Source organism: Nyctereutes procyonoides, unplaced genomic scaffold (assembly GCF_905146905.1).
Source record: "Nyctereutes procyonoides isolate TBG_1078 unplaced genomic scaffold, NYPRO_anot_genome, whole genome shotgun sequence".
Lineage (NCBI taxonomy): Eukaryota > Metazoa > Chordata > Mammalia > Carnivora > Canidae > Nyctereutes > Nyctereutes procyonoides.
In genome coordinates, this window is record NW_026575046.1 from 19,873,676 (window position 1) to 19,900,432 (window position 26,757).

The window sequence follows — 26,757 nt, forward strand, 5'->3', positions numbered from 1 at the left end:
TGGCTTAAACTCCAAAGCCAATTTGCCACCAGTATGTCTATATAAACAGAATTACCTATCTTTTCACCTGAGTAGAAGAGAAGATTTTTAGAATGACTTTCATGCCCAATTATAAAAGAAAATGCATGCTAATTGTAGAAGATCTAGAAAATGCAGAAAAATATAAATAAGAAAATAAAAATAACTCCATATGAATGGATAAAGAAGATGTGGTCTATATGTACAATGGAATATTACTCAGCCATTAGAAAGGATGGATACCCACCATTTGCTTCAACATGGATGGAACTTGAGGGTATTATGCTGAGTGAAGTAAGTCAATCAGAGAAGGACAATCATTATATGGTTTCACTTATACGGGGAATATAAGAAATAGTGAAAAGGATTATAGGGGAAAGGAGGGAAAATGAGTGGGAAAAATTAGAGAGGGTGACAAAACATGAGAGACTCCTAACTCTGGGAAATGAACAAGGGGTAGTGGAAGGGGAGGTGGGTGGGGGGATGGGTGACTGGGTGATGGGCACTGAGGAAGGCACTTGACGGGATGAGCACTGGGTGCTATACTATATGTTGGCAAATCGAATTTCAGTAAAAAAATATATATAAAAAAATAAACTAATGATTAAAAAAATAACTCCATATTCTAAAGGTTTGTTCTCCCAATCACTGTTTTGAAGACATTTTATGCACACACAATTTCTATAGCTGGAATAATATGTAGTATTATAGCCTTGTTGTTTACTCTTTATCATGTCCTTTAAAATCTTTTTAAAAAGAAACTTGTCTTTGGTCTCAAACTGTTCCATCATATGGAGGGCCATAATTTATTATTAGACATTTAGGTGCTGTCATTTTTTGCTATTATAAATAATGTTGTTATGAACATCTTTCTATATAAATCTTTGTGAGCATGACCATCTGTCCATTGGAGTCCCTTGATTGGTGACACATACCTGTACTAACTGACATTTGACATGTGGAACTGAAGCTGTGCCACTGTAACTTGTCAAGAAGACAAATAGGGTAACAGTGGCCTGTCTCACTTTTATAAAATGACATGGATACAACTATAATTTTGCAGGCCATTTGTGTGGTTAGAAGCTTGATGCCTCATTGATTCCATACACAATGTATTCCAAAAGAATGAAGGTGACTTTAGAGACAGTCAGCCATTTAGAATCCAATTAATCAAACTTCAGGATATTTGGTGCCCAACACCATCCACAGACATCGTGATCCATCAGATTCTTGTTACTCTGAATGAGAATTTAGCAAGGGATGTGGGGATTAGGTCTGGCTTGTGGGTTCTCTTCTGAAAATAACGGGAGAGCTTGGTCTTTAAAACTAAGTAATGTTCGTGTGGAAGGCTTTTGTAAAAAAAAAAAAAGAGAGAGAAAAAAGAATAAAATATTCTCAAATTTAGCAAACTTTACCAAAAACTGTCAAAAGAGGAACTCCTTAGTTAAGCTTGAGTGTCACCTCACCAGAGGACTGGAATTTTAAAATCACAGTCTTAGAATTCTGCTTCCAGGTCATCTGAGGCATATAGCATGTCAACTCATCAAGTTCTTTAAACTGGGATTTCATTAATTTTGTCAATTTCTGGCAGAATTGACAAAAATTAAAATCCATATATAAAAGTTCAGTTTCCAGTTACTAAGGCTACAAGCATGAATGCTTAGTATTCGTCTCCAATAGCCTAAGAGGATAAGCTTTTACCTTTGATCAGGAATTTATTTAATCTTCTAGGACAGTATTGGACATTCTAGGTCCAAATTCCAGGCATTTAATGTTTCAGTTTTGCTCTCTGCTGCATGATGACAATTTAATCTCTAGCTTTTAACACTTATTGTACTAAATTGCTATATTAATATTAATATCGGAATGTGAAAAATTCAACTGATAAATGGTATGCAAATATGCCTAATGCAAACTTTAGTGCACTCAAAAAATCCATTGCAACAAAGGTAACTAAGTGGTAAAAAGACCAACTAATCGTCATTAAAAGGCAAGATAGTTATAAGTAAAAGAGTGACATACTATAAAGCAAACATGACTGATTTTAATCAAGCCATATGAATATAATAGGTGGTATAAACCTTTGATTATATTATGGGGTGTAAACAGGGAACATCCCCCTGCCCTGCCCCACCCCAGTCACTGGGCTACCGGTTGAATTGTATCTGCAAAAAAAGATAATGTTGAAATCTGAACCTCTGGGAGCTGCTCATGTGACCATATTTAGAAATAGGGTCTTTGCAGATGTAATCCAATGAAGATGAGGCCGTTAGAGTGGGTCTAGTCCACATGATGGGTGTCCTCACAAAACAATGCAAATTTGGGTAGACAGGCACAGGAGGAAGACAGTGAAGATGGCCATGTCCCTATGGAGGCGGAGACTGGACTGATGCTCCTTCAAGCCAAGCAATGCTGAGGATTTCGAGCAAACATCCACAGCCAGAAGAGGAAGGGAAGAATTCTCTCCCATCCGTTTCTGAAGTAACGTGGCCCTACTGACACAGCAATTTCAGATTTCTGGCCTCTGGAACTGGGAGACAGTATATTTCTCTTGTTTTAAGTCACCCAGTTTGTGATGCTTTGTTACGGCAGCCCGAGCAAACTAATACTCCTAGCTTTCACTTTGCTCTGCCAAATTCCATTTTTCTTTTTCTCTTGTCTTAATTAAATCTGGGAAAGATCACATAGATTTCTGGTTTCTGTTTTTAAAAGTGAGTTCAGTTTAAGTTTCCAATCTCATATCCAATTTACATCTCACCTTCCCTGCCTCCAGTCAGCCAGGTTCAAGCATCAGAGGACTTTGGGTGGGGAAGGAAGGTGGGTTACTCTGGCACATTTCCCACCCCTCCTAAAGGTGATGGGGAGAGGCCTGTCTCAGTCTAGGACACCTGTGTCCTCTCCATTTGCTGGGGCTGGGTCTCGTGCTCGGAGCAAGGAAGTGGACTAGGATAAATAGCAAGGGTTGTTTGCTATAATGGTCAATGATGGGGTATCACCTTTGACCTGTTCTTTCTAAATCTGGTTTTGTGTTATTGGCACCCCTGTGTTTCCTTGGTTTGGTGTTTGGCTTTACTCCTACCCACTCAGGCCTCCAGAGCTTTCTATGAAAGAGGCCACTGTGTATCCTTTTGGTGCTTTCCATAGAATCACATCCAAGATGCTGGATGGCCTCAGAGTGCCTGTCTTTCCTCTTCTCTGTCCTTCCTGAGTAGGCATGAGAACCACCAACATCCTCCACTCTCTCTGTCTTGGGACTCTGCTGGAAAATGAGTGGTACCCATGTTTTTCTAGTCATGCTCCCTCCACCCTTCTCTGAAAATGGTGACGGCCACCCTTGTCAGAACTCTGCCTTCAGCACCCTCTAGGCAGGAAGTGGTCTCATGCTCAGGAAGGGAGAACCCCTCCACACCTGCCCTCATCAGGATCCATAGCTCCCAGAGATTCCTCCTGCAACCTGTTCACAGGGGTCAGCTCTAAGACTGCACTGCATCCCGCTAACCAGCAGGGGCAGAACCTATATCCTTGCTGCAGATGCCCCACACCCTATAAAAGATTCTTGAGAGGCTCCAATTGCCTGGCTTTGGTAGATACTTTCTTCAGCCTCCTCCTCACTCAGAGGAGGGAAAGGACTTAGCAGGGGTAGTAGGACTCTCTCTATGAATACTGTATTCACCTGGATGCAGATTTCCATGGCCTCCTTCCCACCTCTCCTGCCCCCTTCCTCTCTCCAGGAAAGGTATGGGGCAGGTGTGAGAGCTGGGGAGAGTGGCTCCAACTCAGTCCAGAGGAAATGTTCTTGATTCAGTTGTTAGTGGCTTTCCGTAGAACACGGGAGTATTAAATGCCTCTTTGCCCTCATGTTTGATTTACTAACTGATCTCAAAACCTTAGCCAGCCAATCTCCAAGCCTATTAGTGGAAGATTTACTTCCTCTAAAACTCAATGGGATTCCTACCTAGTAGAAGGTGGCCATATCTCTTCGTCCTCACTCTTTGACTTGGGGGTGCTGAAGGCATGATGCTGACAAGGTGGCCTGCATTATTGTGAGACGTGGCAGGGGGGTGGCATGACAGGAGAAGATGGTTACTGACTCCTGGGAAAAGAAAAGGTCCCACTCAATTGCCATTACACCAGGAAAATGTTTCTGGTCCTAGGTTTTTTTTTCCTTCCTCGTACTTGTCCTTTGATATTGCAAGATGTTTTAGATTTTGTTAACATGATGAATGAGATGGAAGGAGAGTGACATTTAATGTGTCGGGTCTAATGAGGGTGCTGCAAGTGGCTGTTCTTCATGGAGTATTTTCTGGCATAAGATGATAGGACTCACCTTTCCTTGCATTATTTTCTCCATAGTAATTATCCTCATCAAACATAATATATATTTTATATGCTTATTTTATTTTTTTATGCCTTCCTCCACATGAATGTGAGCTTCATGAAGGCAAAGGATTTTGCCTTTTATTCACTGCTAATTCCCAGCATCTTAAACAGTACTTGGCACATTGTAGGCATTCAGAATCATCTATTGAATGAGTGCATGAAGGAAGGTTAGGTTTCAAGAATGTCTTTTACAAGTTGTTGTACGTTTTTGTTTATTGATTAATTGAAGACAATTGTGGTTTTTGTTCTTAATTCTATTTGTGAGAATGCTTAATATTACAGGTTTCATAAGATCCTTAGAAGTCCCATCATTTTAGTGCAATGTGAACAGAAGAATTTACTGGATTGATGTGAAAGTTATCGTCTAGGTGTACACTATAGAACATCATGGGCTGGAACTGGATAGGAAAGGCTAAGGCAGGGGAGGCAGGGTGAAAGTAACACAAACGAATCTATGTCAATAACCTATGTGCGCACCAGTCTGCTGTTTGTAGCAGAGTGCCCTTTTGTAGGGATTATTTTTGAACAGTAAATCTGTTTATCAGTTATTGTTTTAGGCTGAACACCTTCCAGGATACAGTATATCCACTTTCCTGTTGGCACATCGTATAGCTCCTACTTCACAGATGTTCACTGTTTTCTCACTCATCGATGATCCCATTTTGACACAGTAGAGTTGGCTTCCACCCTTGAAGCACTGGGGAGGCAACAGGCAGACACATTTGGAAACGGAGGCTGAAATGAGAGGGAGACAGTGTGACTCACCAATGTACTTTGGGGTTTGATTTTACCTAGTTTGTCCCCAAAGCAGCAGGTACTTTGGTGGCAATGAATTAGAAAGCTGGAACAAAGGCAATGACCCAAAAGACCCAACTGTGGTCGAATGGAGTGATCTGGATGGAAGAGACTAGAATGCTCTAGTAAGCCAGTAAGATTCAGGAGTTGGGCTGTCCCTGACACCTCCTTCTCAATCAGTGCCCATATCTAATAGGTCAATACATCCCGTCAACCCATCTCCACAATGTCTTCAGTCTGTCCTTACTGTTATTTCTCATCGGCACCATCTGAGGTAACATTTAGTTATCTTCCATTGAGGTATATGATTCATAATTCATATAAATCTTGCATTCATGAAATTTTAAAAAATGATCACTTGGGATAAACTTACCAAAGCCAAGAATATTAAATATATTTTGAGTAAAGGAATATAGGCTTATTTATATACATGCAGTTTTAATCAAAGGTCAAAAATCCTCTATAGTTTGACCTCAAAATCCCTTTGCAACATTGTCTTTTCTGCTTTCTCCATTCCAGGTAAGGTAAGTCCCTCTCTGCTTCCCAAACAAGACCTCCACGGTGTTCTAGTTTTTGTCCTCTTGTCCATGCTATCCCCTTCTTCTGCTACACTGATGTGCTCTTTCCTACCTTCCCCTACATGTCCAGCTTCCACAGGTCTTACCTCCTCCAAAAAGTATTTCATAGCCACTTCCCTCCATACCAACTCAACTGTAACTAAAATTTTAACTAAACTTTAATAGTGTAAATTTGCTAGTATTATATCCGACATTTTTATACTTTCTTGTTAGTTAGCTTTTCATATACTTTTTTTTCCCCAAGTTCTAAGGGGTTTGTTTGAGATTGCATTCATCTCTCTATCCCACTTAGCTCTTAAGGAGGTGCTCAATTAATTCTACTTCATCAACTGATTTCAATTCTGAATTTGGGGGTATAGGTATAAATATTCAAAAAGAAGTGTATTGACTGATCTGGGATAATTCATGTTGCCAAAATATCTGAGTCAGACTGAGAATCAGTAATGCTGTCATTAAGAAGTAGCTTCTTGGGGATCCCTGGGTGGCTCAGTGGTTTAGTGCCTGCCTTTGGCCCAGGGCGCGATTCTGGAATCCAGGGATTGAGTCCTGTGTCAGGCTCCCGGCATGGAGCCTGCTTCTCTCTCTGCCTGTGTCTCTGCCTCTCTCTGTCTCTCTCTCTCTCTCTCTCTCTCTCTCATGAATAAATAAATAAATAAATCTTAAAAAAATAAAAAAGAAGTAGCTTCTTTTAGGTGGACGGCAGTTCTTTCCCATGTGTCTCAACCAATGGGAGAAAATAGGGAAAGGAAGTAGGAGATACTCATAGGCATGTAGACTTCCTGTCTTTAGTAGAAAACATTTCACGGAAAAGCATGCATTCCCTTGTAAGCCCTGTCGACCAGCTAGAGAAGATTCTAGTTGTGGAAGGTCTTGCTCATTGTTGTCAACAATAGAGTTTGGTGAAGGATGGGAGACTGCTCTGTCTTTGCAGAGGATATCAGTTCCCCAAGCTTGTGGAAAGGCCATGGTCACCATCCTTTTAGGATGGTTATGGTTTAAATGCTCTTAGCAAGATTATTTTAGACTACCAGCACCAAAAGACCCTTCCCAACACCTCTCACAATGCATCCTCAAGCACTCAATTTTCATGCTACCATCCTTATGAAACACTTCCAGGCCAGAAGATTTTTATCTCTCTCATAGTTCTTATTACTTACTAGCTTGCATTAAAGTTATTCATGCAATTATCATGAAAAGTTACTCCTTCAGCTACTATGAACAATTTGAAGGTACAAAACTCCTTTATCTTCAGAGTCCTCATCAGACCTTGTGCTGTGACTTCCTCATCTTGGATACTAAGGGTATGTGTGCTAAGTGGATTTTCCCTTTCTACTAGTTGATGGTGGATATTTTTAAAATTTAGGCAAAACAGTCAATGTCCAAAAAAAAAAAAAAAAGGATAAAAATAGGCTCTTTAAGAAGCCATTTGTGTTCTAACTTTTGAAAAGTGAACTTTGTTATTTTGAAGTTTCCATTTTAAACTTTTTCTTATTTCATTTTAGACAGAGAAGGAAAAGAATAGCAAAGTACACAATGTAATCAAGAACGCAGTTTAACCAAGGTGACCTTCAGTTTAACTCAAAATTAATATCCCAACTTGCCATGAGTGGGTTGGGTACAAAATACATTTTTTAGCTTTCTCTTTCTTCATACAATGCTGTGATTTGTGCATTGACAGTGCTCTATAGTGCTACTGAACATAATTCTCTGTGACATTGACTTTTGCTCACCAATTAGAGAAGACTGGCACAGGCAGACCGTATCTTTAGGGGGAAAAAGGCTTTCAGTATTCTGATTGTGTGCAGAATCAAAGAATATTTTAAATGACTTAAATCTTATTACAAAATGTTCATGTATTAGTTAGACTACCCCAGGACATTCTGCTAACTTGAGCAATATTGGTTAAGTATTCAAACTTTTCAGTGTTCTTCTTTTAGACAAACCTAAACTCCTCAATACTGTGGGATTTAGATACATGCACAGCAAAGAGCTAATGGTAAAGGCAGATTTTGATGAAATTGTAAGCTGGAAATTATTTTTTACTCAGACCTTAAAAGAATAATTTGTGGAAAGATAGCAAAAAAAAATGCATTGCAATAGAGAGTTCCATGAAGATCTTTTCTCTATGACAAATATGGAAGGATCGCAGCTAACACAAACACATTCCCAAATACCTAATCTACCTATTGTAGTATGGACAGGGACCATTTTAATCCCTCTGTTTCCTTTATCTTCAGTGTGTATTTTTGACAATAATTTTCCTACACTACAAATTTCAAAGAAAAAGTTTATATTTTTAATATGAATTGGTATTCCGTAATACTTTCGGCTCTTTTCTACCACAAATTATTATTTCTAAGAGACATGTCTGTTGGGTGATGGTGTTGATCCAGCAATGAAAAATGAATGGTAGTGTTTAGCTACAAGATGATTTGATACTGATCAAAATTGGGCAATGGATACATCAGGCCCTGGTCTGCTGTCTCTTTTGTGGAATTGCCTAGTTCAGATATGTCACAAAGTTTGGAAGCCTGAGTTGCCACCATCAGATGGCATATGGGCTATGCCACCTGTGTCTACCCTCTGTCATGAATTCAATCCTGCCACCTCCCAAGAGAGCTAGATCTTGATAATCAGTTGTAAGTGAATCAAGAAGGAAGTGGATTTGGGTAATAAGAGCTCTCCTCTTTTCCAGGACTGAATTAAGAGCCAAGGGGAAAAATAAGGATCTGTGTTTGTTTTTGCAAAAGTAAGGTGGTGTTAGCAAAAGTTAGATATAACAGTTCAACAAGTTTCCATTGCATATCTCATGTCTCAATCTAAGATAGTTTTTTAAAGATACGTCATAAGGAAAATCTAGCTGCCTATTTAAGTTCTGCTAAATCCTAATCTTCAGCCCATATTTATGTGTTATATAAAGCTTGGTTGAACTATTTCAGGGTCAAAATTCATCTTAGAGCAAATGCACTCACTGCTGTGAAGTTTCCTCTTCCAAGCAGTTCACAAACAAAATGCCAATAGCTAATTCATTTACCAAAAATAGAAATGTAATACCACTTCTTAAGTATCAAATTGACAGAGAAATAGAGAAGTAATAACTCCAAGGTTTGGTGAAGGTATGGAAGGCAGTCTTAATTATACATTGTAGATAGGAATATAATATGGTAGAAACATTTCTGGAAAGAAAGTTGATACACTTGATACACAGTTCCAGCGAAGACTTTACATTTGAAAATAATATTTACCTAGAAATTTCATTTTCTAAGGTACATCCTAAGGAAATAATCTTAGATTAAAGATTTATCTGTGCTAGATTTATCTATTATAGCACTGCTTATAATAGCAAAATATTGGGAAAAATCTAAACACTTAACAGAATATTGGTTAAATAAATTACAGAATGTCCATATAGGCTTTGGCAGACATTGAAAATTACATAGCAGAAAAATATATAATGACATGAAAATAGTTTCATGATACATTAAGTGAAAAACAGCAATATATAAAAAAAGATGTAAAGGATGATACTTTTTAAAAACATTATAATATAATCAGGGCCACCCCTGAGATGTATAAGGCCCTGAGGAAGTTTTGTTTCTTTTGTTTTATGAGATGCCTCTCTACATAATTACAGTCACTCTGAATTAGAGTGTCAGTACCATACTAGCAGTCTAATCTCAAGCAATCTTGGCAAAGAATATCCTGCTAGATGGTGGCTCATCACGCTGCTGTCTGGGAATGAAAGTCTAGTTCTGAGTCACGGAGGAATCCACAGGCATGGGTCCCAGAGCTACTTGGAGTATTTGGTTGACCCTATGCATGGTGAGAGAGAAGCAGTAGGTCAGAGAATGTTCCACAAAGGAGAAACAGTGCCTGTGCCCATGAGAAACCCTATCTAGGCTCAGAGTATCCTGCCTGATTAATACTGTCAGCTTTGGCTAGTCCCAGGTACTGCTAGAAGACTTAAAAACATTGGAAGAAGACGCTTCTGGTAAATAGTATCCACGAGGAACTTAGTCTAGGCTCAGGGCACTCTAGCTATTTTGTCCTAGCCAGTCCCAAATGCCAGAGGAAAATTTAGACAATTTTGCTAAATGTCCTCCAAAGCTAGGGGTGGGGAATGGTGCCTGAAGCATGAAACTGGGACAGGTGATTTTCTACTGCGGTCTAAGGGGTAGTACTGATTATACATACATAGAATGATAATTAGGAAGATTTACCCTTAAAAATGATGAAAGTAGTTATTTCTAATAGTGGGTGGGATATATTTTTTATTTCTATTTAAATAACTTTATAAAATTTTTTACAATGTTAAGGAATTATTTTTGATTAAGGAAAGGTTTTTTTTTGGTGGTTTTTTTGAAAGAGTGTATAAGTGCAAATAAGTTGAACTAGCTGAGCTGAAGGTTATGAGTGAGCATTTCTAGTATGTGGTCACCACTGGAGCTTACCTGAACATTTTTCCCAGTCGTAGCAGGTGTCATAGCCACAAGGTTCTTTCTTTGTGCTATTGGATGAAAGTATTCTCCTTTCAAGACCCCATTCTAACTGTGGACCATCTTGACAGGAACCAATTTGTAGAAAATGGAGTTGTTGATCATTTAAACACTTCTCAGCCAAAAACTTACAAGCTGACAAAGTAAAGTAATGGCTGGTGTCTGTATCAAACACACAGAGATCTTCTGAATAATGGCTGCCCAAGAGAGGAAAGCAAACATTTATATATAAAGACTAGAAAAAAGAGATGGCAGGTAGCCAATATAATATGTAAACTTACCACTCAGTTTTCTTCCCCTTAGTACCCAGTGCACCCAGCTTCTCTTCTTTCAGTTCCTCGTATCGTCTTGCATGCTCTGGGATTCATCTTACTAAAATTTCATCTTAATCTTGGTATTACTCCCAATTGTCTTCAAATCAAAGTCTGAATTCTTAAATTTTGGTAATCAAGATCTTCCACAATTTGGCTCCAATTAACTTTCCTTTCTAGAGTTATTTTCCTTTCTTTCTTAATATTCACCACCTGACAATTGTATTGATCATTCGAAAATGATACAATTACTTCTCCTTTGTTAGCATCCCATGTCCTGTTCAACCAGTGTTGCATTGTCTTCTCTGCCTATGTGTGTTCAATTCAATTCCTGGCTACATTTTGAAGCTAACCTTGATCAACCTAGCCCATAGAGTCTGGACCCCTCAACTCTGTAACACTCATTAATTGCAACACAAGAGTCTTATATCATTAGAGAGCTTTGCAAGTGTGTTTGTACTGTGATTGAGTGCATGAGCTTTTGTTATTCCTTGGGTAACTTTAATCTCCAAGTAGGTGGGTCTTTCTCCTAAGAGGTAACCAATGGCCATAGTCCTTTTGTTCCTTGATTACTCTAGATTTGAGTTTCTTCTTGGATGTCAGTTTTAGAGTTTACAATCAGGGTATCAATGTGTAAAATCATCTCTAGGAAGTAAAGGCCACTCTCTATGTGCAGAAAACATAAGCTGTGGGGCCAGTCATTCCCACAAACACCTTCAAAGCTGTGTGAAAGAGAACTGAGGACTACAGAAAGAGGCTAGAGAGGTAGGGAAGAGCTGAAATGTAGAGAGTTCCAGAGGACAATCTGCATTCTCATGACTTGGTATCGCAAAGATAAAGACAGAAGTTTCTTCCACATTAAGTGGGCAATATGAATGTTGCATGTATTCCCCAGAAGGTCATCTGCTAGATGAGAAGATTCTAGCAGCAGGAAGCTACACGGTGGATCACTTCTGGTGAAGACTGAGGGGGGCAGAGAGGACCACATTTGCACTGAATTATGCCTGTGGAATTATACAGATAAAGACCCTAGAGTGTTCCTAAATAAATAAATAAATAAATAAATAAATAAATAAATAAATAAATCCCTAGAACTGTTTGTTCACCTTCAGCACAGAGGAACATGAGAGCGACTTAGAGTCAAAAGTGAAGGATAACAACTGGGCACAGTCTGTTGGCTTCCTATTTTGATGTTCAGTCTTTCTCCCCCTCAGTAATTTGACTCTAACTTTATTCATAGTGCTTATGCATCCAGCCAAAGAACTACACTTCATAGCCTCTCTTGCAAGCTCATGTGGCCATATGAATAAGCAAAGGTTAATGAGATGGAAGTGAGTGATGGGTCTTCCAAGAATCCTCCTTAAAAAGAGAGAAAAATGTCCATTTTTTGGTCCTCTTGCTTCCTGCTCCTGCAGAGCAATCTCAGACCATGCAATAACTTTAAGGATGGCAGAACAAGAGCAGGAATGAGCCTCAGTCCTATCTGCCATGAGAGAGGTGCTGTTCTAGCCCAGATTGCCTACCTCTGCCTTTATTTTGTGAGATATAGAAATTAAATGTTACCTTCAGTAACACTGTTTTGAATTAAATTCAACTGAATATAGCCCTTAAATTAAGAAGCACCCTCGACTTTCCTCAGTTTGTTCATGTAAAGAGAAGGCAGTTCGGGGTGCCTGTCTGGCTCAGTTAGAAGAGCATGTGACTCTTGATCTTAGGGCTGGGATTTTGAGACCATGTTGGATTTAAAGATTACTTAAAAAAAAAAAGGCAGTTATAATAACAACAAAGAAGAGATAGCCATCTAGTCATGGCAGTCACAAGAGGATGTATCATTCTTCTTCATTCTTTCTACCCCAACATGAAAAAATAAACTGACAAAGGGGTGTGTATATATGTGAAGTCCATGCTTATACCACTGTCTCTATTCTAAGATTTTGGAGTCACAACCTTGTCCTGCATTTAGGGGGAGAGGAAGGAAGGCTTTGAGATAATTGAGTCTGAAACTAATTATGGACGGAAATAAGTCTTCACAAACAAAACTGAGTTTCGTAATAAACAAATGCCATGCAAACTTAGGGAATGGGGCTGAGAGATAATTAAGAAAGCTTGCTACTCAGTGGGGAAGAAATCAACACAGCACAGGGGGTATCAGTTATGTGAAAAATTAATATGTTCCATGTTTGTGCTTTAAGAAGCCCAGCTCCTCTATCAAGCTAGTTACACTAGAGTGGTTTTCCCATTTTCCAAATACAGTCCGTAGAGTATCTCTCACCTACAGTCTTCTTCTGGTGACATGCAAAAGCATTCAGATCCCAACTGTTTTTGTCCTGGTTGACAATGGCCCTTTAATTTTGTCAAAACATCTGAAACAAAAGAAAAGGGGCAAAGAACAGTGCACAGCATGGATTCCAAGTGGTAAGTTTGGATTTAGGAGGAAAGGCAGTGGTGAAAAGTTCTCACTCAGCACCTGCAATTAGAGCACTCATTTTGCCTTTTCCAAATATGTTGTCATGAAATATTCCATCTGAAAGGTCCTTTCTAGCTCTCATGAGCTGTCATTTTCCAACCTAAAATTGCTGTTTAGTTCAGAGAGCTGAAGAAAATGGAATTGCTGAAATTTCTATTCATTTGTTCTTCAAATATTTACTGGGCTACTAAGATACTCTCAGCACTGTGTTTGGTTCTGGAAATAGTGGGTTGAGTAAAATTTTACCCAGGTTCTATGCTCACAGAGCCTAGAGTTTTGTGAGGGCAGAGTGACATTAATCAAACACACAAATACAAATAGAATTGCTCTTGTTATTTGTGTCATTAAAGAGAAAGCATATAATCAAGAAAATTGACGTCGCAAGGAAGGTTACGAATGGCAAAATGGCAAGAAGAAAGGGAAAGTGTTTATAGCAGAGGAAACATTAGGTATGGAAGTTCTAAAGAGAGAGGCTAAACAAACAAACAAACAAATAAATAAATAAATAAATAAATAAATAAATAAAGAGAGGCAGCATATGATTTTCCTTGAACTGCAAGAAGGCCTGCATGGTTTAAGTACAATAAAACAAGAGCATGAAACAAGATGAGGCCAGAGAGGTGAGTGTGTGTCAGGCTGTCTGGAGTCTTATGGGGCTTCTGAAAGATTTTGCCTTTATTTTATAAACAATGAAAATTCTTTGGTGGGTCTTAAGCAGGTGGTCATATGACAAAATCAGGTCTGGATCCCGAAAAAGAAATTAATTCTCGTTGTTGTGTGGAGAATGGATTTGAAGAGGCATGGTGGCCAAGAAAGGTATGGGTAGACAATCAATGGGAGTTCCGGTGAAAGAGGATGGTAATTTGGAGCAAAATATTGAGTTGGAAATGGAGAGAAGTAGATAAATCAGTGACATATTTAGTAGGTTAAATGGATCAAGCTGCATATTGTGGGTAAGTTATGAGAGCGGCAAAGTATGATTCTTAGGTTTCTGGTTTGCATTAGACAATAGACATTGGTGCCTTAACTGAAATAGAAAATATTGTAAGATGCTTAGTTTTAGAGAAGTGAGGGTAATGACTCAAGAGTTCTCTGCATATGTTAAATTTGTGGTATCTGTAAGACAAACTAGATCAAAATAGATACATAAAAATGTGGCTATTTGGGTTTGAGCTCAGTGGAGAAGTCTGTGCTAATAATTTAAATTTGTTATAATTCTATGGAGAATCATTGAAGCCATGGGTTTGGGTGAGATTCTCCAGTAGGAAAATGTAGCATAAGGTGAGAAGACAGATATGAGCCTTGAGGAACTCCAACATTTAATGTCCAAGCACAGGCAGGAGGCTGCCAAAAACAGCATCAGCCAGAGAGGTAGAAGCTAAACAAGATGATATATATATCATATATATATATGATATATATGATCATCATCATATATGATATATGATATATATGAAGAACACGAAGAGGAATATCAGCACTGTTGGATGTTTCTAAGAGGTCAAAGGAGATGAGGATCAAAATAATATCTATTATTTTAGAAGTATAGATGTCAGTGACAATGGTGAAAATGTTTCTTTTGGGGTCATGGCTTGAATGTCAGATTTTCTTATAAGAATTGATGGAGAAATGTAACTCCTAAATGAAGCAATTTATCCCTGCATGATATTCTAGGTACTAGGATATTATGGTGGGGGAAAAAAAAGATAAAAAGAATGAAAACAGCGGTGGTCCCTTTTTTGCATGAATGTAAAAGAACACTGTGAAAACAGACATTACTCAAATAATCATAGTAATGGGTTCACATAAAGGCCGTGATAGGTATTTTGAAATAAGGGAACATGGCTCCAGAGACCAAATAACAAAACCCCAACTGAGAAATATAAGGAAAGATCCAGGAGGAAATGAGACTTGAGACAAGAATAGTGTGTATGTGAACAAGGGGGATTAAAGCAGAGGGAGTAACACTTGGGTGTATTATATGGAAGGGGAAGTCTTGGTTGTCTTGGTTTACATTAACATCCATCCAGAGGACCTCTAGGCTCGTTGAACTGGACTCGTAGCTGACTGTGTGAAACAAACTTTCCAGGACTGAATCTGACTAATCAGGCATCCACAGAACCACAGTGGCTTCCAGAAGCAAGTAATCATCAAAGGGTGACAGTAGGCAGCTATAGCTAGATATTTTGCCACATTAGATGGTAGAACAGGAGATGGAGCTCATGGTTGCTCCTGTTGGCCTACCAGACAGAAGGTTTGATGAGGGAAGAGGTTTATGTTAAAGGCAAAAATAAAGATTTGGTAGGTTTTAAGAATTGGTAGGTTTTCTTCATAGCAATGAATTTCATAGCATTTCCTATACTCCTACTCTATCAGGAACCTCATTCCTTCTGGTGAAATCTGGCCCAGAACTTTCCTGGACATGGAGACCTAGAGCTGCTGGGAAGGCCTCAGATGCTAAGCTTTTCCAGTGTCATGGGATTGTTTTCCTTTGTTTAGCTGTAGAGCTATACCTCTTTGCCTTTTGTAACTAAATCCACACTTAGGTCAGGGAAGGACCCCGAGCTGTACATTGTTTCCAAAGAGAATCAATTCTCAAGCATTTGGCTGATGTGAAGTTGTCATTGATCACATCCAAGGAGTCTGCTCCCTCAGTGTGTCAGGTGGAAGTCAGAACCGGCTGTCAGCTGTCCACACTGCCTGGCAGTTTGTGAAAGACATGGAAATAACACCGTGATCTTTGGAGTGCTGTGGTCAAGGGGATCTTCTGGAAGTGTCAATTTCTCAGAGGAGGAAAAAGTAATAACGGAAACATATGTCATCTCATTTCCTCAGGAAGCCAGACCCTTTTTCACATTAAAAGAATTAGAAATCTTTTCCTAACCAAGGTTGGCCTGAAAGCCTCTTTGTCTCATAGCTCTCCACACATTGAGAGGAAAGAGTGTTCAGTTTTATTGATGATTTGCTCTCTCTTTCTGACTACCCTTATTGATCTTTTTGCCAGTGTTGTTGGAGAGAAAACATATGAGACAGGATGTTTAGTTACTTTACCTAGATATAGAACATTTCATTCTCTCTCTGAATGGATTAAAATTTAAATTTCTTCTCCAAACACAGAGTCATGGGTCTGTGTGATGTGCCTCTGTGTGTGTGTGTGTGTGTGTGTGTGTGTGTGTGTACAGTGCTGTTATTTGTATAGAGAAGATGCTACGTAAGATGCCCAGAGGCCATCTGAAGCCTGTGGTTCCCTCTGATATATATGATCAGGAGTCAGGTGAAATCAAGCCACAATATAAACTTGAATTTTCATGATATCTCTTTTTCAATAGTTTCAAGGTTATCTTAATAGGTTAACTTTTGCCCTTTTCTTCCCTCAGTTTGATGGACTAGAAGAGGATAAAGAAGGGCAGATGGTAATGAGCTTGGGGAATGCTCAGTTCCTGTTGACCCAAACGCCTGACCTTGAGTTTAACTTAGTCTCTCTACACCTCCTGCTTTTGCATAAGCAAAATGGGCCTAATTATAGCTCATCTCAGATACATCTTCCAGTATTCTCTGAATAAAAATGAGACATGCTTTGAAAACGCATGCTGAAAAAGTTGGACGATCTGAATTAGTAGAAGCCCTTAGTGTCTTCCAAGTAACTGACTTGCCAGACTATTTTCTCCAGCCCCTCTATGGCAGTTGCCTGATGTTGAACTTCCAGGTTTGTGGGTTCCTCTTTTAGAGTAGACAGTTAGACAGTAATGAGTAGGACAGGGATGGAGCAGAAAGGCACCTGTTAGGCATCAAAGAGGAGTAAGGGCACCTGAATCCTAGGCCAATAGCAAGCTGAGGCTATCTGGTATCCCCAGATGTCTTTTCCCCTCATTATAATATCATTCACATTACTGTTTGGAAAGCTCTTCATCCCTAAAATCACCATGACAGTTCTGATCAATCCAAATAAGAAAAGGAAAAGGGTGGTACCTGGTCCTGGAAAAAAGCAGGCTCCACCAGAAAGGTCCCACCTACCCCAGTGAACATTCCTCCCTTAATTACTCAAAATACAATAAAAGCTTGAAAATAGAAGCAATCCAGGACATTTGCTCACTGGAGTCTGTCCATTCTTCCTCTAAGAGTGTAATTTCACTTTGATAAACTCTCCTGACCTGCTCATCTGCTCTGTCTGGCCTGTCCTTGAATTCTTGCAATGAGACCAAGAGACCAAGAAGAGACCAAGAGCCTTTTGCAATCTTTTTTGGCAACACACTCTCTCACAGCCTCATGCTTCTGTCCTGACCAGCTGAGCTACAGGTTTATTAGTGTTATTGGTCTCCCAATCTATATATGCCAGTTGTTACTGTAATTGTGTAAATTGATGAAATATAGCAAGTGATAAATAAAGGAGGGAAGGAGTTGTTTTTATAAAAAATTGAGACTTTTGAACAATTATAAGTGATTTGCAAATATTTTGCATTAAGTAGGGATGAGAATACTGTAAACGATTATGATTATATATATATATATATATATATATAAATTTAAAATATTCTCTAGTCAATTTGTTTCAAGGTGCATTTATGTTTTTACCTCTCTTCAAAATAATGGTTCCCAACTCTGCATGCATTCTGGTTAGCTAGCAGAGATTTTAAACAACATCAAATACCAGGCCCTCCCCAGCTCAGTGACCTCAGAATTGGGGGAGGGGACCTAGGCAGAGGTGATTTTTTTAAAGAAGTACCCCACCTGGAGTTAAAAAAAAATTGTTTTAGGGGAACTGATATGGGATAACATAGATGATGAATTATGTATTTGTTTTATTTGAGGAAGCAGTCTTGGGACTCAAATCAGAAGACCCTTTAGAAAATAAGAACTTGGTTTTATGTAGAAACTGGTTGAATAATTGTGCATTTCTATATTTGAAGTTAAAACAAAAATGTTTAGGTAATTAAAAAGTAGTATGCATTACCTTTTTATGGCTCTCCGCTTTACCCAAATTTTTAGTTTACCATTAATTCTCATTTTGTTAGATGAGAGAGCTTGTACTCCCTCAAAATATTGAAGCATTATATTGGAAAAGAAAATAAATCTCACTCTCTAAAATTTGAAGATACCTACTTGACCAATAACTTCTTATTTGCTGCCTGACCTCATCATCACACAGGTTGAAATATAAAACCTAGTCCATATTGGAATCTTCTGCTTTTTCCTCCCAAAACATGCTCAAAAAATAGCACCACTGTGGATGCTATACCACCAGTCCTGGGGGGTACCATCTCAGCAGACCGCAGAATCCTGAGCTGCCACTCACCACTCACCTTTTTCACAGGTGAGTGAGTTTGAAATGGGAGGTGTCCAGGAATCCTCACTGCATGTGTACCTTGATGGCCCAGCAACAACAAAGCCTTTGGGGCAGGTTAGCTCAATGGATTCTCCAATTCTATATAATCTCTGAAATGGTGAGATCGTCAGAACTTCCTGCACAACAGGCCTGAGGCATTCTGTCTCTGCAGGCAGAAAAACAGTTCATTCAGATTGACTTAGTGGAGCAGAATGCTTGATAAATGTAAGCAGATTTTAGGCAATGCAAGAGGTGATTTTAAGGTGACTTACTGCATTGGTGCAGCTTTAATGCCATATTTTGGATCAGAAAACTAGGGGTGGAGTGTGGGGTAGAGGATCCCAGGCTTCCCCTGAGAGACACCTCCACTGAGGCACTCTCTTTAGATCAATTATCTGAGGTTCCCTTGCTAGGGATGTGACTCCAGAAACTTCCAACTTTATTGGGACTTTTTCCTTTCAAAAATATTCTTCCCCTCTTCTCCCTAGCATTTTTTTTTTCCCCAAAGCAAGTCACCACACTGTGGATGACTCAGAGGTAGATCTAATTGACACTGATCTCAACTCTGCTTCATGGGGCTCCCTATTAACTCTTTGGGGTGCCTACTTGAACCTTCTTGGAATCTTATTTTGACTTTACTGTAGCCTACAAATATAGGGAGCCTATAAATGTCTCCTCTCTTCCTCAGTAAAGGATGTGAATGTGCTACAAGGAGAAAACTGCATTTCACATAAAATCCCATTTCTGATACATAAAGAATATAAGTATCATCTTCCCGGGACTCATCAATTTGCATTAATTTGCATATCAGGCAAGCAAAAGTCTTTTCCAATGTAGTTCTTGGACTTTCCAGATTTCTTTGTAAGCATAAGCGTTATAGTCCTGCATCTATGAGGCTAATATACAGGGGCACCAGAACTGAAATAGGAAGACATTTTGCAATCAAATTTTACCAGATGAATCCTATTTTCTGCTTCACTAAATATTTTCACGAAAAAAATTGTATAATGTAGTGATATAAAGGTATGATTTTGCTCTAGTTATATGGGGCATGTTCATTCTTTAGAGCAGTCATGCAAAAAGTCTGCCTTGATCTCACTTCTGCATTCCACATCTCCTCGCCTCCAGGTCCTGTCTGGTAAACATCTGAAGTACTGGTATCCAACAGTTTTGAATCCAGTAAAGCATAAAATTTCAACTTCTTCTCCAACTGAGTATAGCTTCTTTTCATTCTAGAATTAAAACAGAAGCCAACAAATTATTGATGCCATGAATGATATCTCTAAGAACCTCGGGGTAGTCCTGGAATCTCTCCGTTCCTTCACTCCTGTATCTTACTCAGTCACAGAGTCCTCTCAATTTCTACTTCTAAACATCTCTCGAAGTTCTTTCCTTTCCTTTGCCATCATCACTGCCTTTGTTCATGGCATTTATGCTCTCTTACAAGGACAACTTTCTAACCAGGAGTTCTTCTAATCTACCTTCCATATTGCTGCTCTAAATTGATTAGATTGATTGATCGATTGATTGATTTTGCTTAAAACTTCCTCCCCACTGGATAAAGCATGGCCTACTACTGCAAAAGTTAAAAACCTATATGCTTACCCTATAGTGGCCATAAAATAAATAAATAATATATTCTACATATGCAGAACATGCATGGATTTGATGTGGTGGCTAATTGACCATAAATCATTTAGAAGTGTTACTCAGGGGATCCCTGGATGGTGCAGCAGTTTAGCGCCTGCCTTTGGCCTAGGGTGCGATCCTGGAGACCCGGGATCGAGTCCCACATTGGGCTCCCGGTGCATGGAGCCTGCTTCTCCCTCTGCCTATGTCTCTGCCTCTCTCTCTCTCTCACTGTGTGCTTATCATAAATAAATAAAAATTAAAAAAAAAAGAAGTGTTACTCAATTCTTGGTAACCCATTGGTCATTATATATTTTCCCAATTTTGTGTAATTAAAGTGCAACTACTGTCATGTGGGAGTTTACTAAAATCTTCAAGATAAATTGGGTTTCACACTTCTTAGTGCGGAGTATTAGTTTTAACCCATTTTACCATCCTTATCTCTCATCATTTGCTCCTGTAAAATCTACCTCTCACATAACAAAACCGTCTACCATTCTTTGAACAAAATATTCTCACTCATGTCTTCATGTCTTTTTCTGGCTATTACCTCTATGCTCCACACCTTCCCTCTACCCTTCTCTCAGGACCTAACTCAAATAGAATTTCCTCTGTGAAAACCTTCTTCACTTTCCCAGCTTCATGAGATGCACCATTCTTTCCGCTCTGGTGGAAACTTGCACAAAGTCCTATTTTTCTAACGTGTACTAGATTGCAGTTCCATTCTTGACCCATGACTGACACATCTGCTACCAGATTTCCTCAGAAATCTTTACAAAGCCTTCATAACTCTGCTGATAGAATGCAAAACACCATCCTTCTCAGGAGGGGCAGTAATATAACACTCTTTTTCCTTACTGAGCAGAAGAAATGCAAAGAATTCACTAGGAAGTTATACCCTGCGAACTGAAATTGTGTATTTTGAGGGAGGTGAAAAGAAAAAAAAGCTTAATTGTCAACTTTTGTTATTATTTAGACATACGATTCAGCTTGTCTCCTAGAAGACGATTAATTTCCTGAATACAAACAGATTATTCTGCTATTACTTATTCTGGATGTGGCTTTGTTTCTAAGGGAAACAGACTAATGAATGAGTAGCATTAATGATTCGGATGATTTATTCAAAGGCTGCACATTTCTTCTTGCATTCTTCCCCAAACAAATTATGTTCTTAAGCCTCTGTTTCTATTAATTTTATGAAGCTGTAACCTGTAAGTGTATGTGGAAAACTTCAAGCTTCCACCGACGCATCTACTTGACTGACTGGACAAGGAAACTTTACCTAAAGTCACTGTTCCCTGCCTCCAGGAGTAATAGGTAAATATTTTCCTGTACAATAACATGGTTGCTCTAGCCTAGAATGAGACATTAGCTACCTCTGTTTGTCTCCCTATTAGTGGTATTTTGCTACTTAGAAATCCAGAAGATACTCATTAGGAAAAAAATCAAAATTGTATTACTTTTGAGTAAAACTACTGTCAGTAGAGATTAAGTTTTTAATAAAGAGCAAAATAGGACAAAAAGTAAATTTATTCATAGGACTGGAAACATATGATCTAATTATAAAGAGTCATTAGAATAATGAATCATTGTTTAAACCCTTTGTGTGCTTTTAAAATTAGAATGTTGATCATTTTAACAGTTTTTGTAAGCAGCTGGCAAAAAGAGGTTAAAAATTCTTTGGGTATCTGGATTTGACAAAATGTAATTTTGAGGATTATGTTCTAGGGCAGAGACTAGAACGTTTCCATGATAAAGGGCATCCATGGTCCAGTGCAGGTTATACAGTGTTTGTGGCAACTATTCATCTCTGCCATTGTTGCTATCATAGATAATATGTAAATAAACGAGTGTGATTTTATTCCAATGAAACTTTGTTAAAAAAAAAAAAAGAAAAGAAAGGAAAACAGATGGCAGGCCAGATTTGGACTGTAGGCAGCATTTTGCTGATCGCTGTTCTAAAGGATTCATTCTCACAGTGTGGCTCTGAAACTAGCAGCATCAGTATTACCTATGAACTTGTTAGATATGGCAGTTTCCGGGCCCTGACCAAGACCTGTTGAATGAGACCCAGGAAACTGTGTTTTAACAAGCCCTCTAGTGTGCTGTAGAGTTTGAAGACTAAGTGAAATTACCTCCCTCCAAAATATTTCCTCCCTTTAAAATCTTTAGGCAGAAGACAAATGAACACAGAAGTTACATTAGCCTGGACTCTGCTCCATAGATATGTATTTGCTGGGACTGGAGAATTGAGGGTTATTGATCTTTGATCGTAAATATGATACAGTTAGAAAAAGATTAAAGGCTTAACTGAGTTTAAGAAAGGTTTAAAAAAATTTTAAAGGTAAACTTGATTAGGGAGCATGAGTTCTGTGATCACTTCTAAGTATTACATGTCTCTAATTTATACCTAAAGCCACAGACCTGACAAACATATTTAGTTATTTTAAATTATAGAAACATTGTGGCTCAATGAAAAAAGATAAAATTAAAAGTAGTTAGAGCTATATTGGCTGCTTAAGAATTCTATAGGTTTCTAACCCAAGGTATTACAGACTCCACATCTCCTGTGACCAGGTTTCTCTCTGAAATCATGTCTTAGGGGATTCGTTTGCTCAGACTCAGAAATAAAATGTCAGATCCTAGGTGCAGATTCTCACAAGTCATCCAAACCTAAATTGTGGTCAAGTTCCACTTTCCATTCACATAAGTGGACCCTTAGCTTAGGAATTAGTAGTGCCAAGGAATGCAGGCAATCTGCTGCCTTTGGTCTAACAGCCAGACATCAAGATGTCTCCAGAGAATTCAAGACAGAGGAGTGGTAGAGTGTTTTTAAGTATTAATTTTTAAGTCAACAGAAGATGATTACACTGGGAAAACAATAACCTTAATTAAAAGAAAAAGCATACTTTTTAAGTTCTATCTTTTGGATTCCAAACTTGAAGTGAAGGTCAGGATGCATACCCGGATAAATCCATTTTCTGGAGAAACTGGCCGAGGACACCCTGAATCAGATTCTATCTCAGGGAGGTCTATTTCTTTTACTTCTTCATCATCACTGATACATGCTTGTCCACTAAAAGGGAAAAATAGGGAAAAATAAAAAATATATACACACACATATATATACATTTATACACATACACACATATACACATACACACAATCTATTTACATGCATATGTGTATGCATATATATACATATAAAGAGGCAAAATATTCAAAAGCAATGAGTAGCGCCAGATCCACCAATACCCCACTAACAAACTGTTAGAATAGGTAAAATTCTGATTATTTCTCTACTTAGCACTAAGAAAATAAATATTCCCCATCACCCATCCTTACTTGTTCTCCATGACTGAAAATGTGCAGTCTTCCTCTTGCCGCTTTTCCCCTTCACAGGGTTTCCCCCCTTGTTGGGGGGCAGGGTTGTTGCATTCTCGGGTTCTTGATCTCTTATAAGAAGCATCACACGTGCTCCAGGAAGACCAGCAGCTCCAGTTCCCATCCACTGCATCTGGAGCACAAGAAGCCCACCCACTCAATCCTGGTGCAGTTGAGAGAGCAGGGGTGTGAAGCCAGGCCAACTTGGTCTGGTCTCTTCGCTTTTTAGCTGGGTGATTCTTTGATGAATAGCACAGGATTATCGTGAGGATTAAAAGAAATTACCTTTGTAAAGGGCCTGACACCTTGCCTGATTTCCCTTTCCCATTCCCACAGCCTGAATAAAATGGTAACAACCATGAATCATTTTTAACTATCAGCAGCATATCACACACATATGTATATGCATACATATATGTATACATATGAATTTCTTCTGAAGAGTATGTATCAATTTACTTTTTGAAAGGTAATAGAATTTATTCTTACCCCCATGACACATCCCTTTTTTAAGGAAGATTAGAGGTAGCCAGAAACATTACTTAGTCCTGTAGGGAAACTTTGGTGGGGGCTTAATTTATCTCTGACTACAAAGCCTTTGTCATTCTACATTATACTACATATGAGGCTTATAACAACAGTATCATATATTTAATTTTATATTATGGCTTATTATTTTATTTATTTTATGTTACAGGCACTGTACTATCATATGTACATATTTATGTATATATGTAAAATCTTCAGGTACATACTGGCATTGTCCCCATTTTATGGACGAATGGGTTGAAGCATAAAGGGATTGGGTGACTTTCCCAAGGTTATACAGCTGGTAGGTTACAGCTGAGCCTCACTCACACCAACGCTGTTTGACTTTAGGGTCTATTTTATTACAGGTTTCTTTTCCTTGTGAGTTTGCATAAGCTGGGTAATAAAAATGTTATTTTGTTTTACTCCACCAACCTTTTGGAGGGGAAAATGGGCCTCCCTTACAGGAAGTCACAGATACTCACTAGATTTATAATCCGGGGAGCGTCTCTCACAGTTGTCTCCGTAGGTGCCACTATGGCATACACACAGACACTCGGTCCCCGAGAGTGTGGGGCGGCCGTTATTAGGGCATGGAGCACACCGGCAAGGGTCAAACTTGGCTGCATACTCTCGAAAAGCCTTTCTGAGGTTGTTCCGTCTTGTCACCGCACAAGGGATGTTTCTCACCAAGTCTGTGATGGGAGCAAGCTAAGAGCAGATGGTAGAGAGATCTGGTCGACCACATCTCTTTGGCATATGTTGCCATCACTGCTCAATTCTCATGGACTGAGAGGAAAGGTCTGGAGAATCCCACACTTCAAAGGGACTATTACACAATATAACATGTCTACCTGTTGGACCAATGGGAAAAAAAAAAACCTTCTCCATGAGGGTAGGGGAGCTTCTTTTCTTTCCCTTCTGGAGTGAGTAGAGCAGCTACCTGCAGGATTAGCTGGCTTCTCTTGTCCCTAATGTAATGTCTCTAGAACTTATCTTTCCTGGAATTCTGCTAGGAGGGAAGCCTCATGGGAGGTGTTGCTTACCTGGACTTACATCACGTTATTCACTAAGCATCAAATGCAAGCCTTAACTCACTGAGAGAGGAGACTGGGAATCGGGCGACTCCTGCATGCTCTGCCAAAACCTCATTACATTTGATTCAAGAAGAAAAATCCAGAGAGAGTGAAGAGAGGCTTTCTGTGTTCTTTTTTTCCCCCAGGGACAGGATTGGCTTTTGGTAGGACCAGATGAGAAAATATGGAGCAGGAGAAATGAACTTGCCCGTAGGATGAATGAGAAAATTATGGTAACAAATAATGGAGCTAACACAAAATCAGAGCTCATTTTATTAACATTTTAAAACCTCAAAGGAATGACTCTTTAGTGCAGTGTATGTGTCACAGGTGCCCAAATGGGCAGCCAGATTTCGTTTTCCCATCATAGCCTGTAGAGCTCAATGTATCTTCACGTTGCATGTAAATTATTCTGCTTTCATAATGATTGAACTCCTTTATTTAAATGAAATAAGCAGAGTAGCTTCTCTGAGGGCTTTAAAAATGTGCTTATGTTTTAGTCAAAACCGTTTTTAAATGGCATATGACTGATTTGCGGGCAAAGTATTTCACAAATAATAAAAATCAACTTTTTATGTAATCACAACAAATACAGGACAGGTAATTTTAATCAATGGTGATAGAAACAGAGGGCCAAATGGGACTAAGATTCCATTTATCCCACAGAACTATAAATGAAGATTTAGACATGTTCATCGAATAAAAAGTTGCAAGAAAAGTACACAAATCAGAATTATTGTATAGATGAGAAGCCAAAGAGCTCTCCTTAAGGCAAGTTTTGAGCAGTTATATTCACTAAATTCCCCGTCCTGGTATTTTATGTATGCTAAGAATTCTAAATAGTGTACCAGAGAATGCTCATTTGAATAGCAAAAACAATCGATGTGTAATTTAACATTTTTAAAAAGGTACATTGTGCATGCACACTAAAGAAAGGCATTTCCTTTATCATCTGCGGGGGAAAATGGAAAAAGAATTGCATGTGCGCAATTTGGGCTGCTAGAGAACTACTTTAGCTCTCTTACCCGTAATATTTTGGACTCTTACCTCAAAGTCAATCACAACGGGATTTTCCTTCACTGATTCTAACCACTCAGAAAATTCCTTCTCCGTCGGCACAGAGCTCCCTTTCTCCCACGCCAAGGCGGCGGCGTACTTACTTCTCCCGCCCTGAATCAGGGATATGGATTTCTCTGCTCCCTGCAAAAAGGAACCTGCAAGGTGTTTCAAGAAAATGACTCACTTAATTTTACTGCACATTCAAACTTTAAAGAAAAGCCTATTCACACAGGAAGAGAAGTAGATGGTAGTCATGTAGCTCATTAAATAAGCTAGTGGAAGGCGAGAGAGCGCTCCTCCTCATCCCTACAGGGAGTGTAATAATAGAAATGATAGCAATGTTAGCAGTTGCCACTTATTAAGCAACTCGTATATGCCAGGCACTTTGCACTGATTGCTTTAAGTTATTCTCATGACAATCTTGAGAAGTAGGTATTATTAGGAACATGGGCACTGAAGCTAGAGATAATGTAGCCTGGAGCACATGTGCAGTTACTGGGCAGGGTGGAGGGGAGGGGAGGAGTAGGAGACTGGGGCATAAGTACAGCTCAAGGCCGGGCTCCTCTGCTCCCTGCTCTTTAGTGCCAAAGCTCCCACTTTTGATGCATATCAGTATATGTCTTGGGTGTTCAAAATAACAGGAACTACCAGGGGATTCTGTTATCCAATCAGTTGACTGCCAGGCTGGAGATTTCCAATTAGAGGAAAAAGTT

At 39.0% G+C, this 26,757-nt stretch overlaps 1 protein-coding gene across 4 annotated transcripts in view; it reads right to left on the reverse strand.

Moving 5' to 3' along the window:
* Positions 1-4,582: 4,582 nt before the first annotated feature.
* Positions 4,583-26,757, reverse strand: part of C6 (complement C6) — a 94,287-nt gene continuing 72,112 nt past the window's right edge. For all 4 annotated transcript variants that reach the window (XM_055325734.1, XM_055325731.1, XM_055325732.1 and 1 more), the window contains 9 exons: positions 26,033-26,199; positions 24,395-24,620; positions 23,343-23,514; positions 22,962-23,073; positions 19,468-19,600; positions 18,346-18,534; positions 12,851-12,941; positions 10,223-10,464; positions 4,583-5,133 (listed from right to left, as the gene is read on the reverse strand). In XM_055325734.1, coding sequence (XP_055181709.1) covers positions 4,952-5,133; positions 10,223-10,464; positions 12,851-12,941; positions 18,346-18,534; positions 19,468-19,600; positions 22,962-23,073; positions 23,343-23,514; positions 24,395-24,620; positions 26,033-26,199 — 1,514 coding nt within the window. In that variant the 3' untranslated portion in view covers positions 4,583-4,951. The remainder of the gene's footprint in view (positions 5,134-10,222; positions 10,465-12,850; positions 12,942-18,345; positions 18,535-19,467; positions 19,601-22,961; positions 23,074-23,342; positions 23,515-24,394; positions 24,621-26,032; positions 26,200-26,757) is intronic.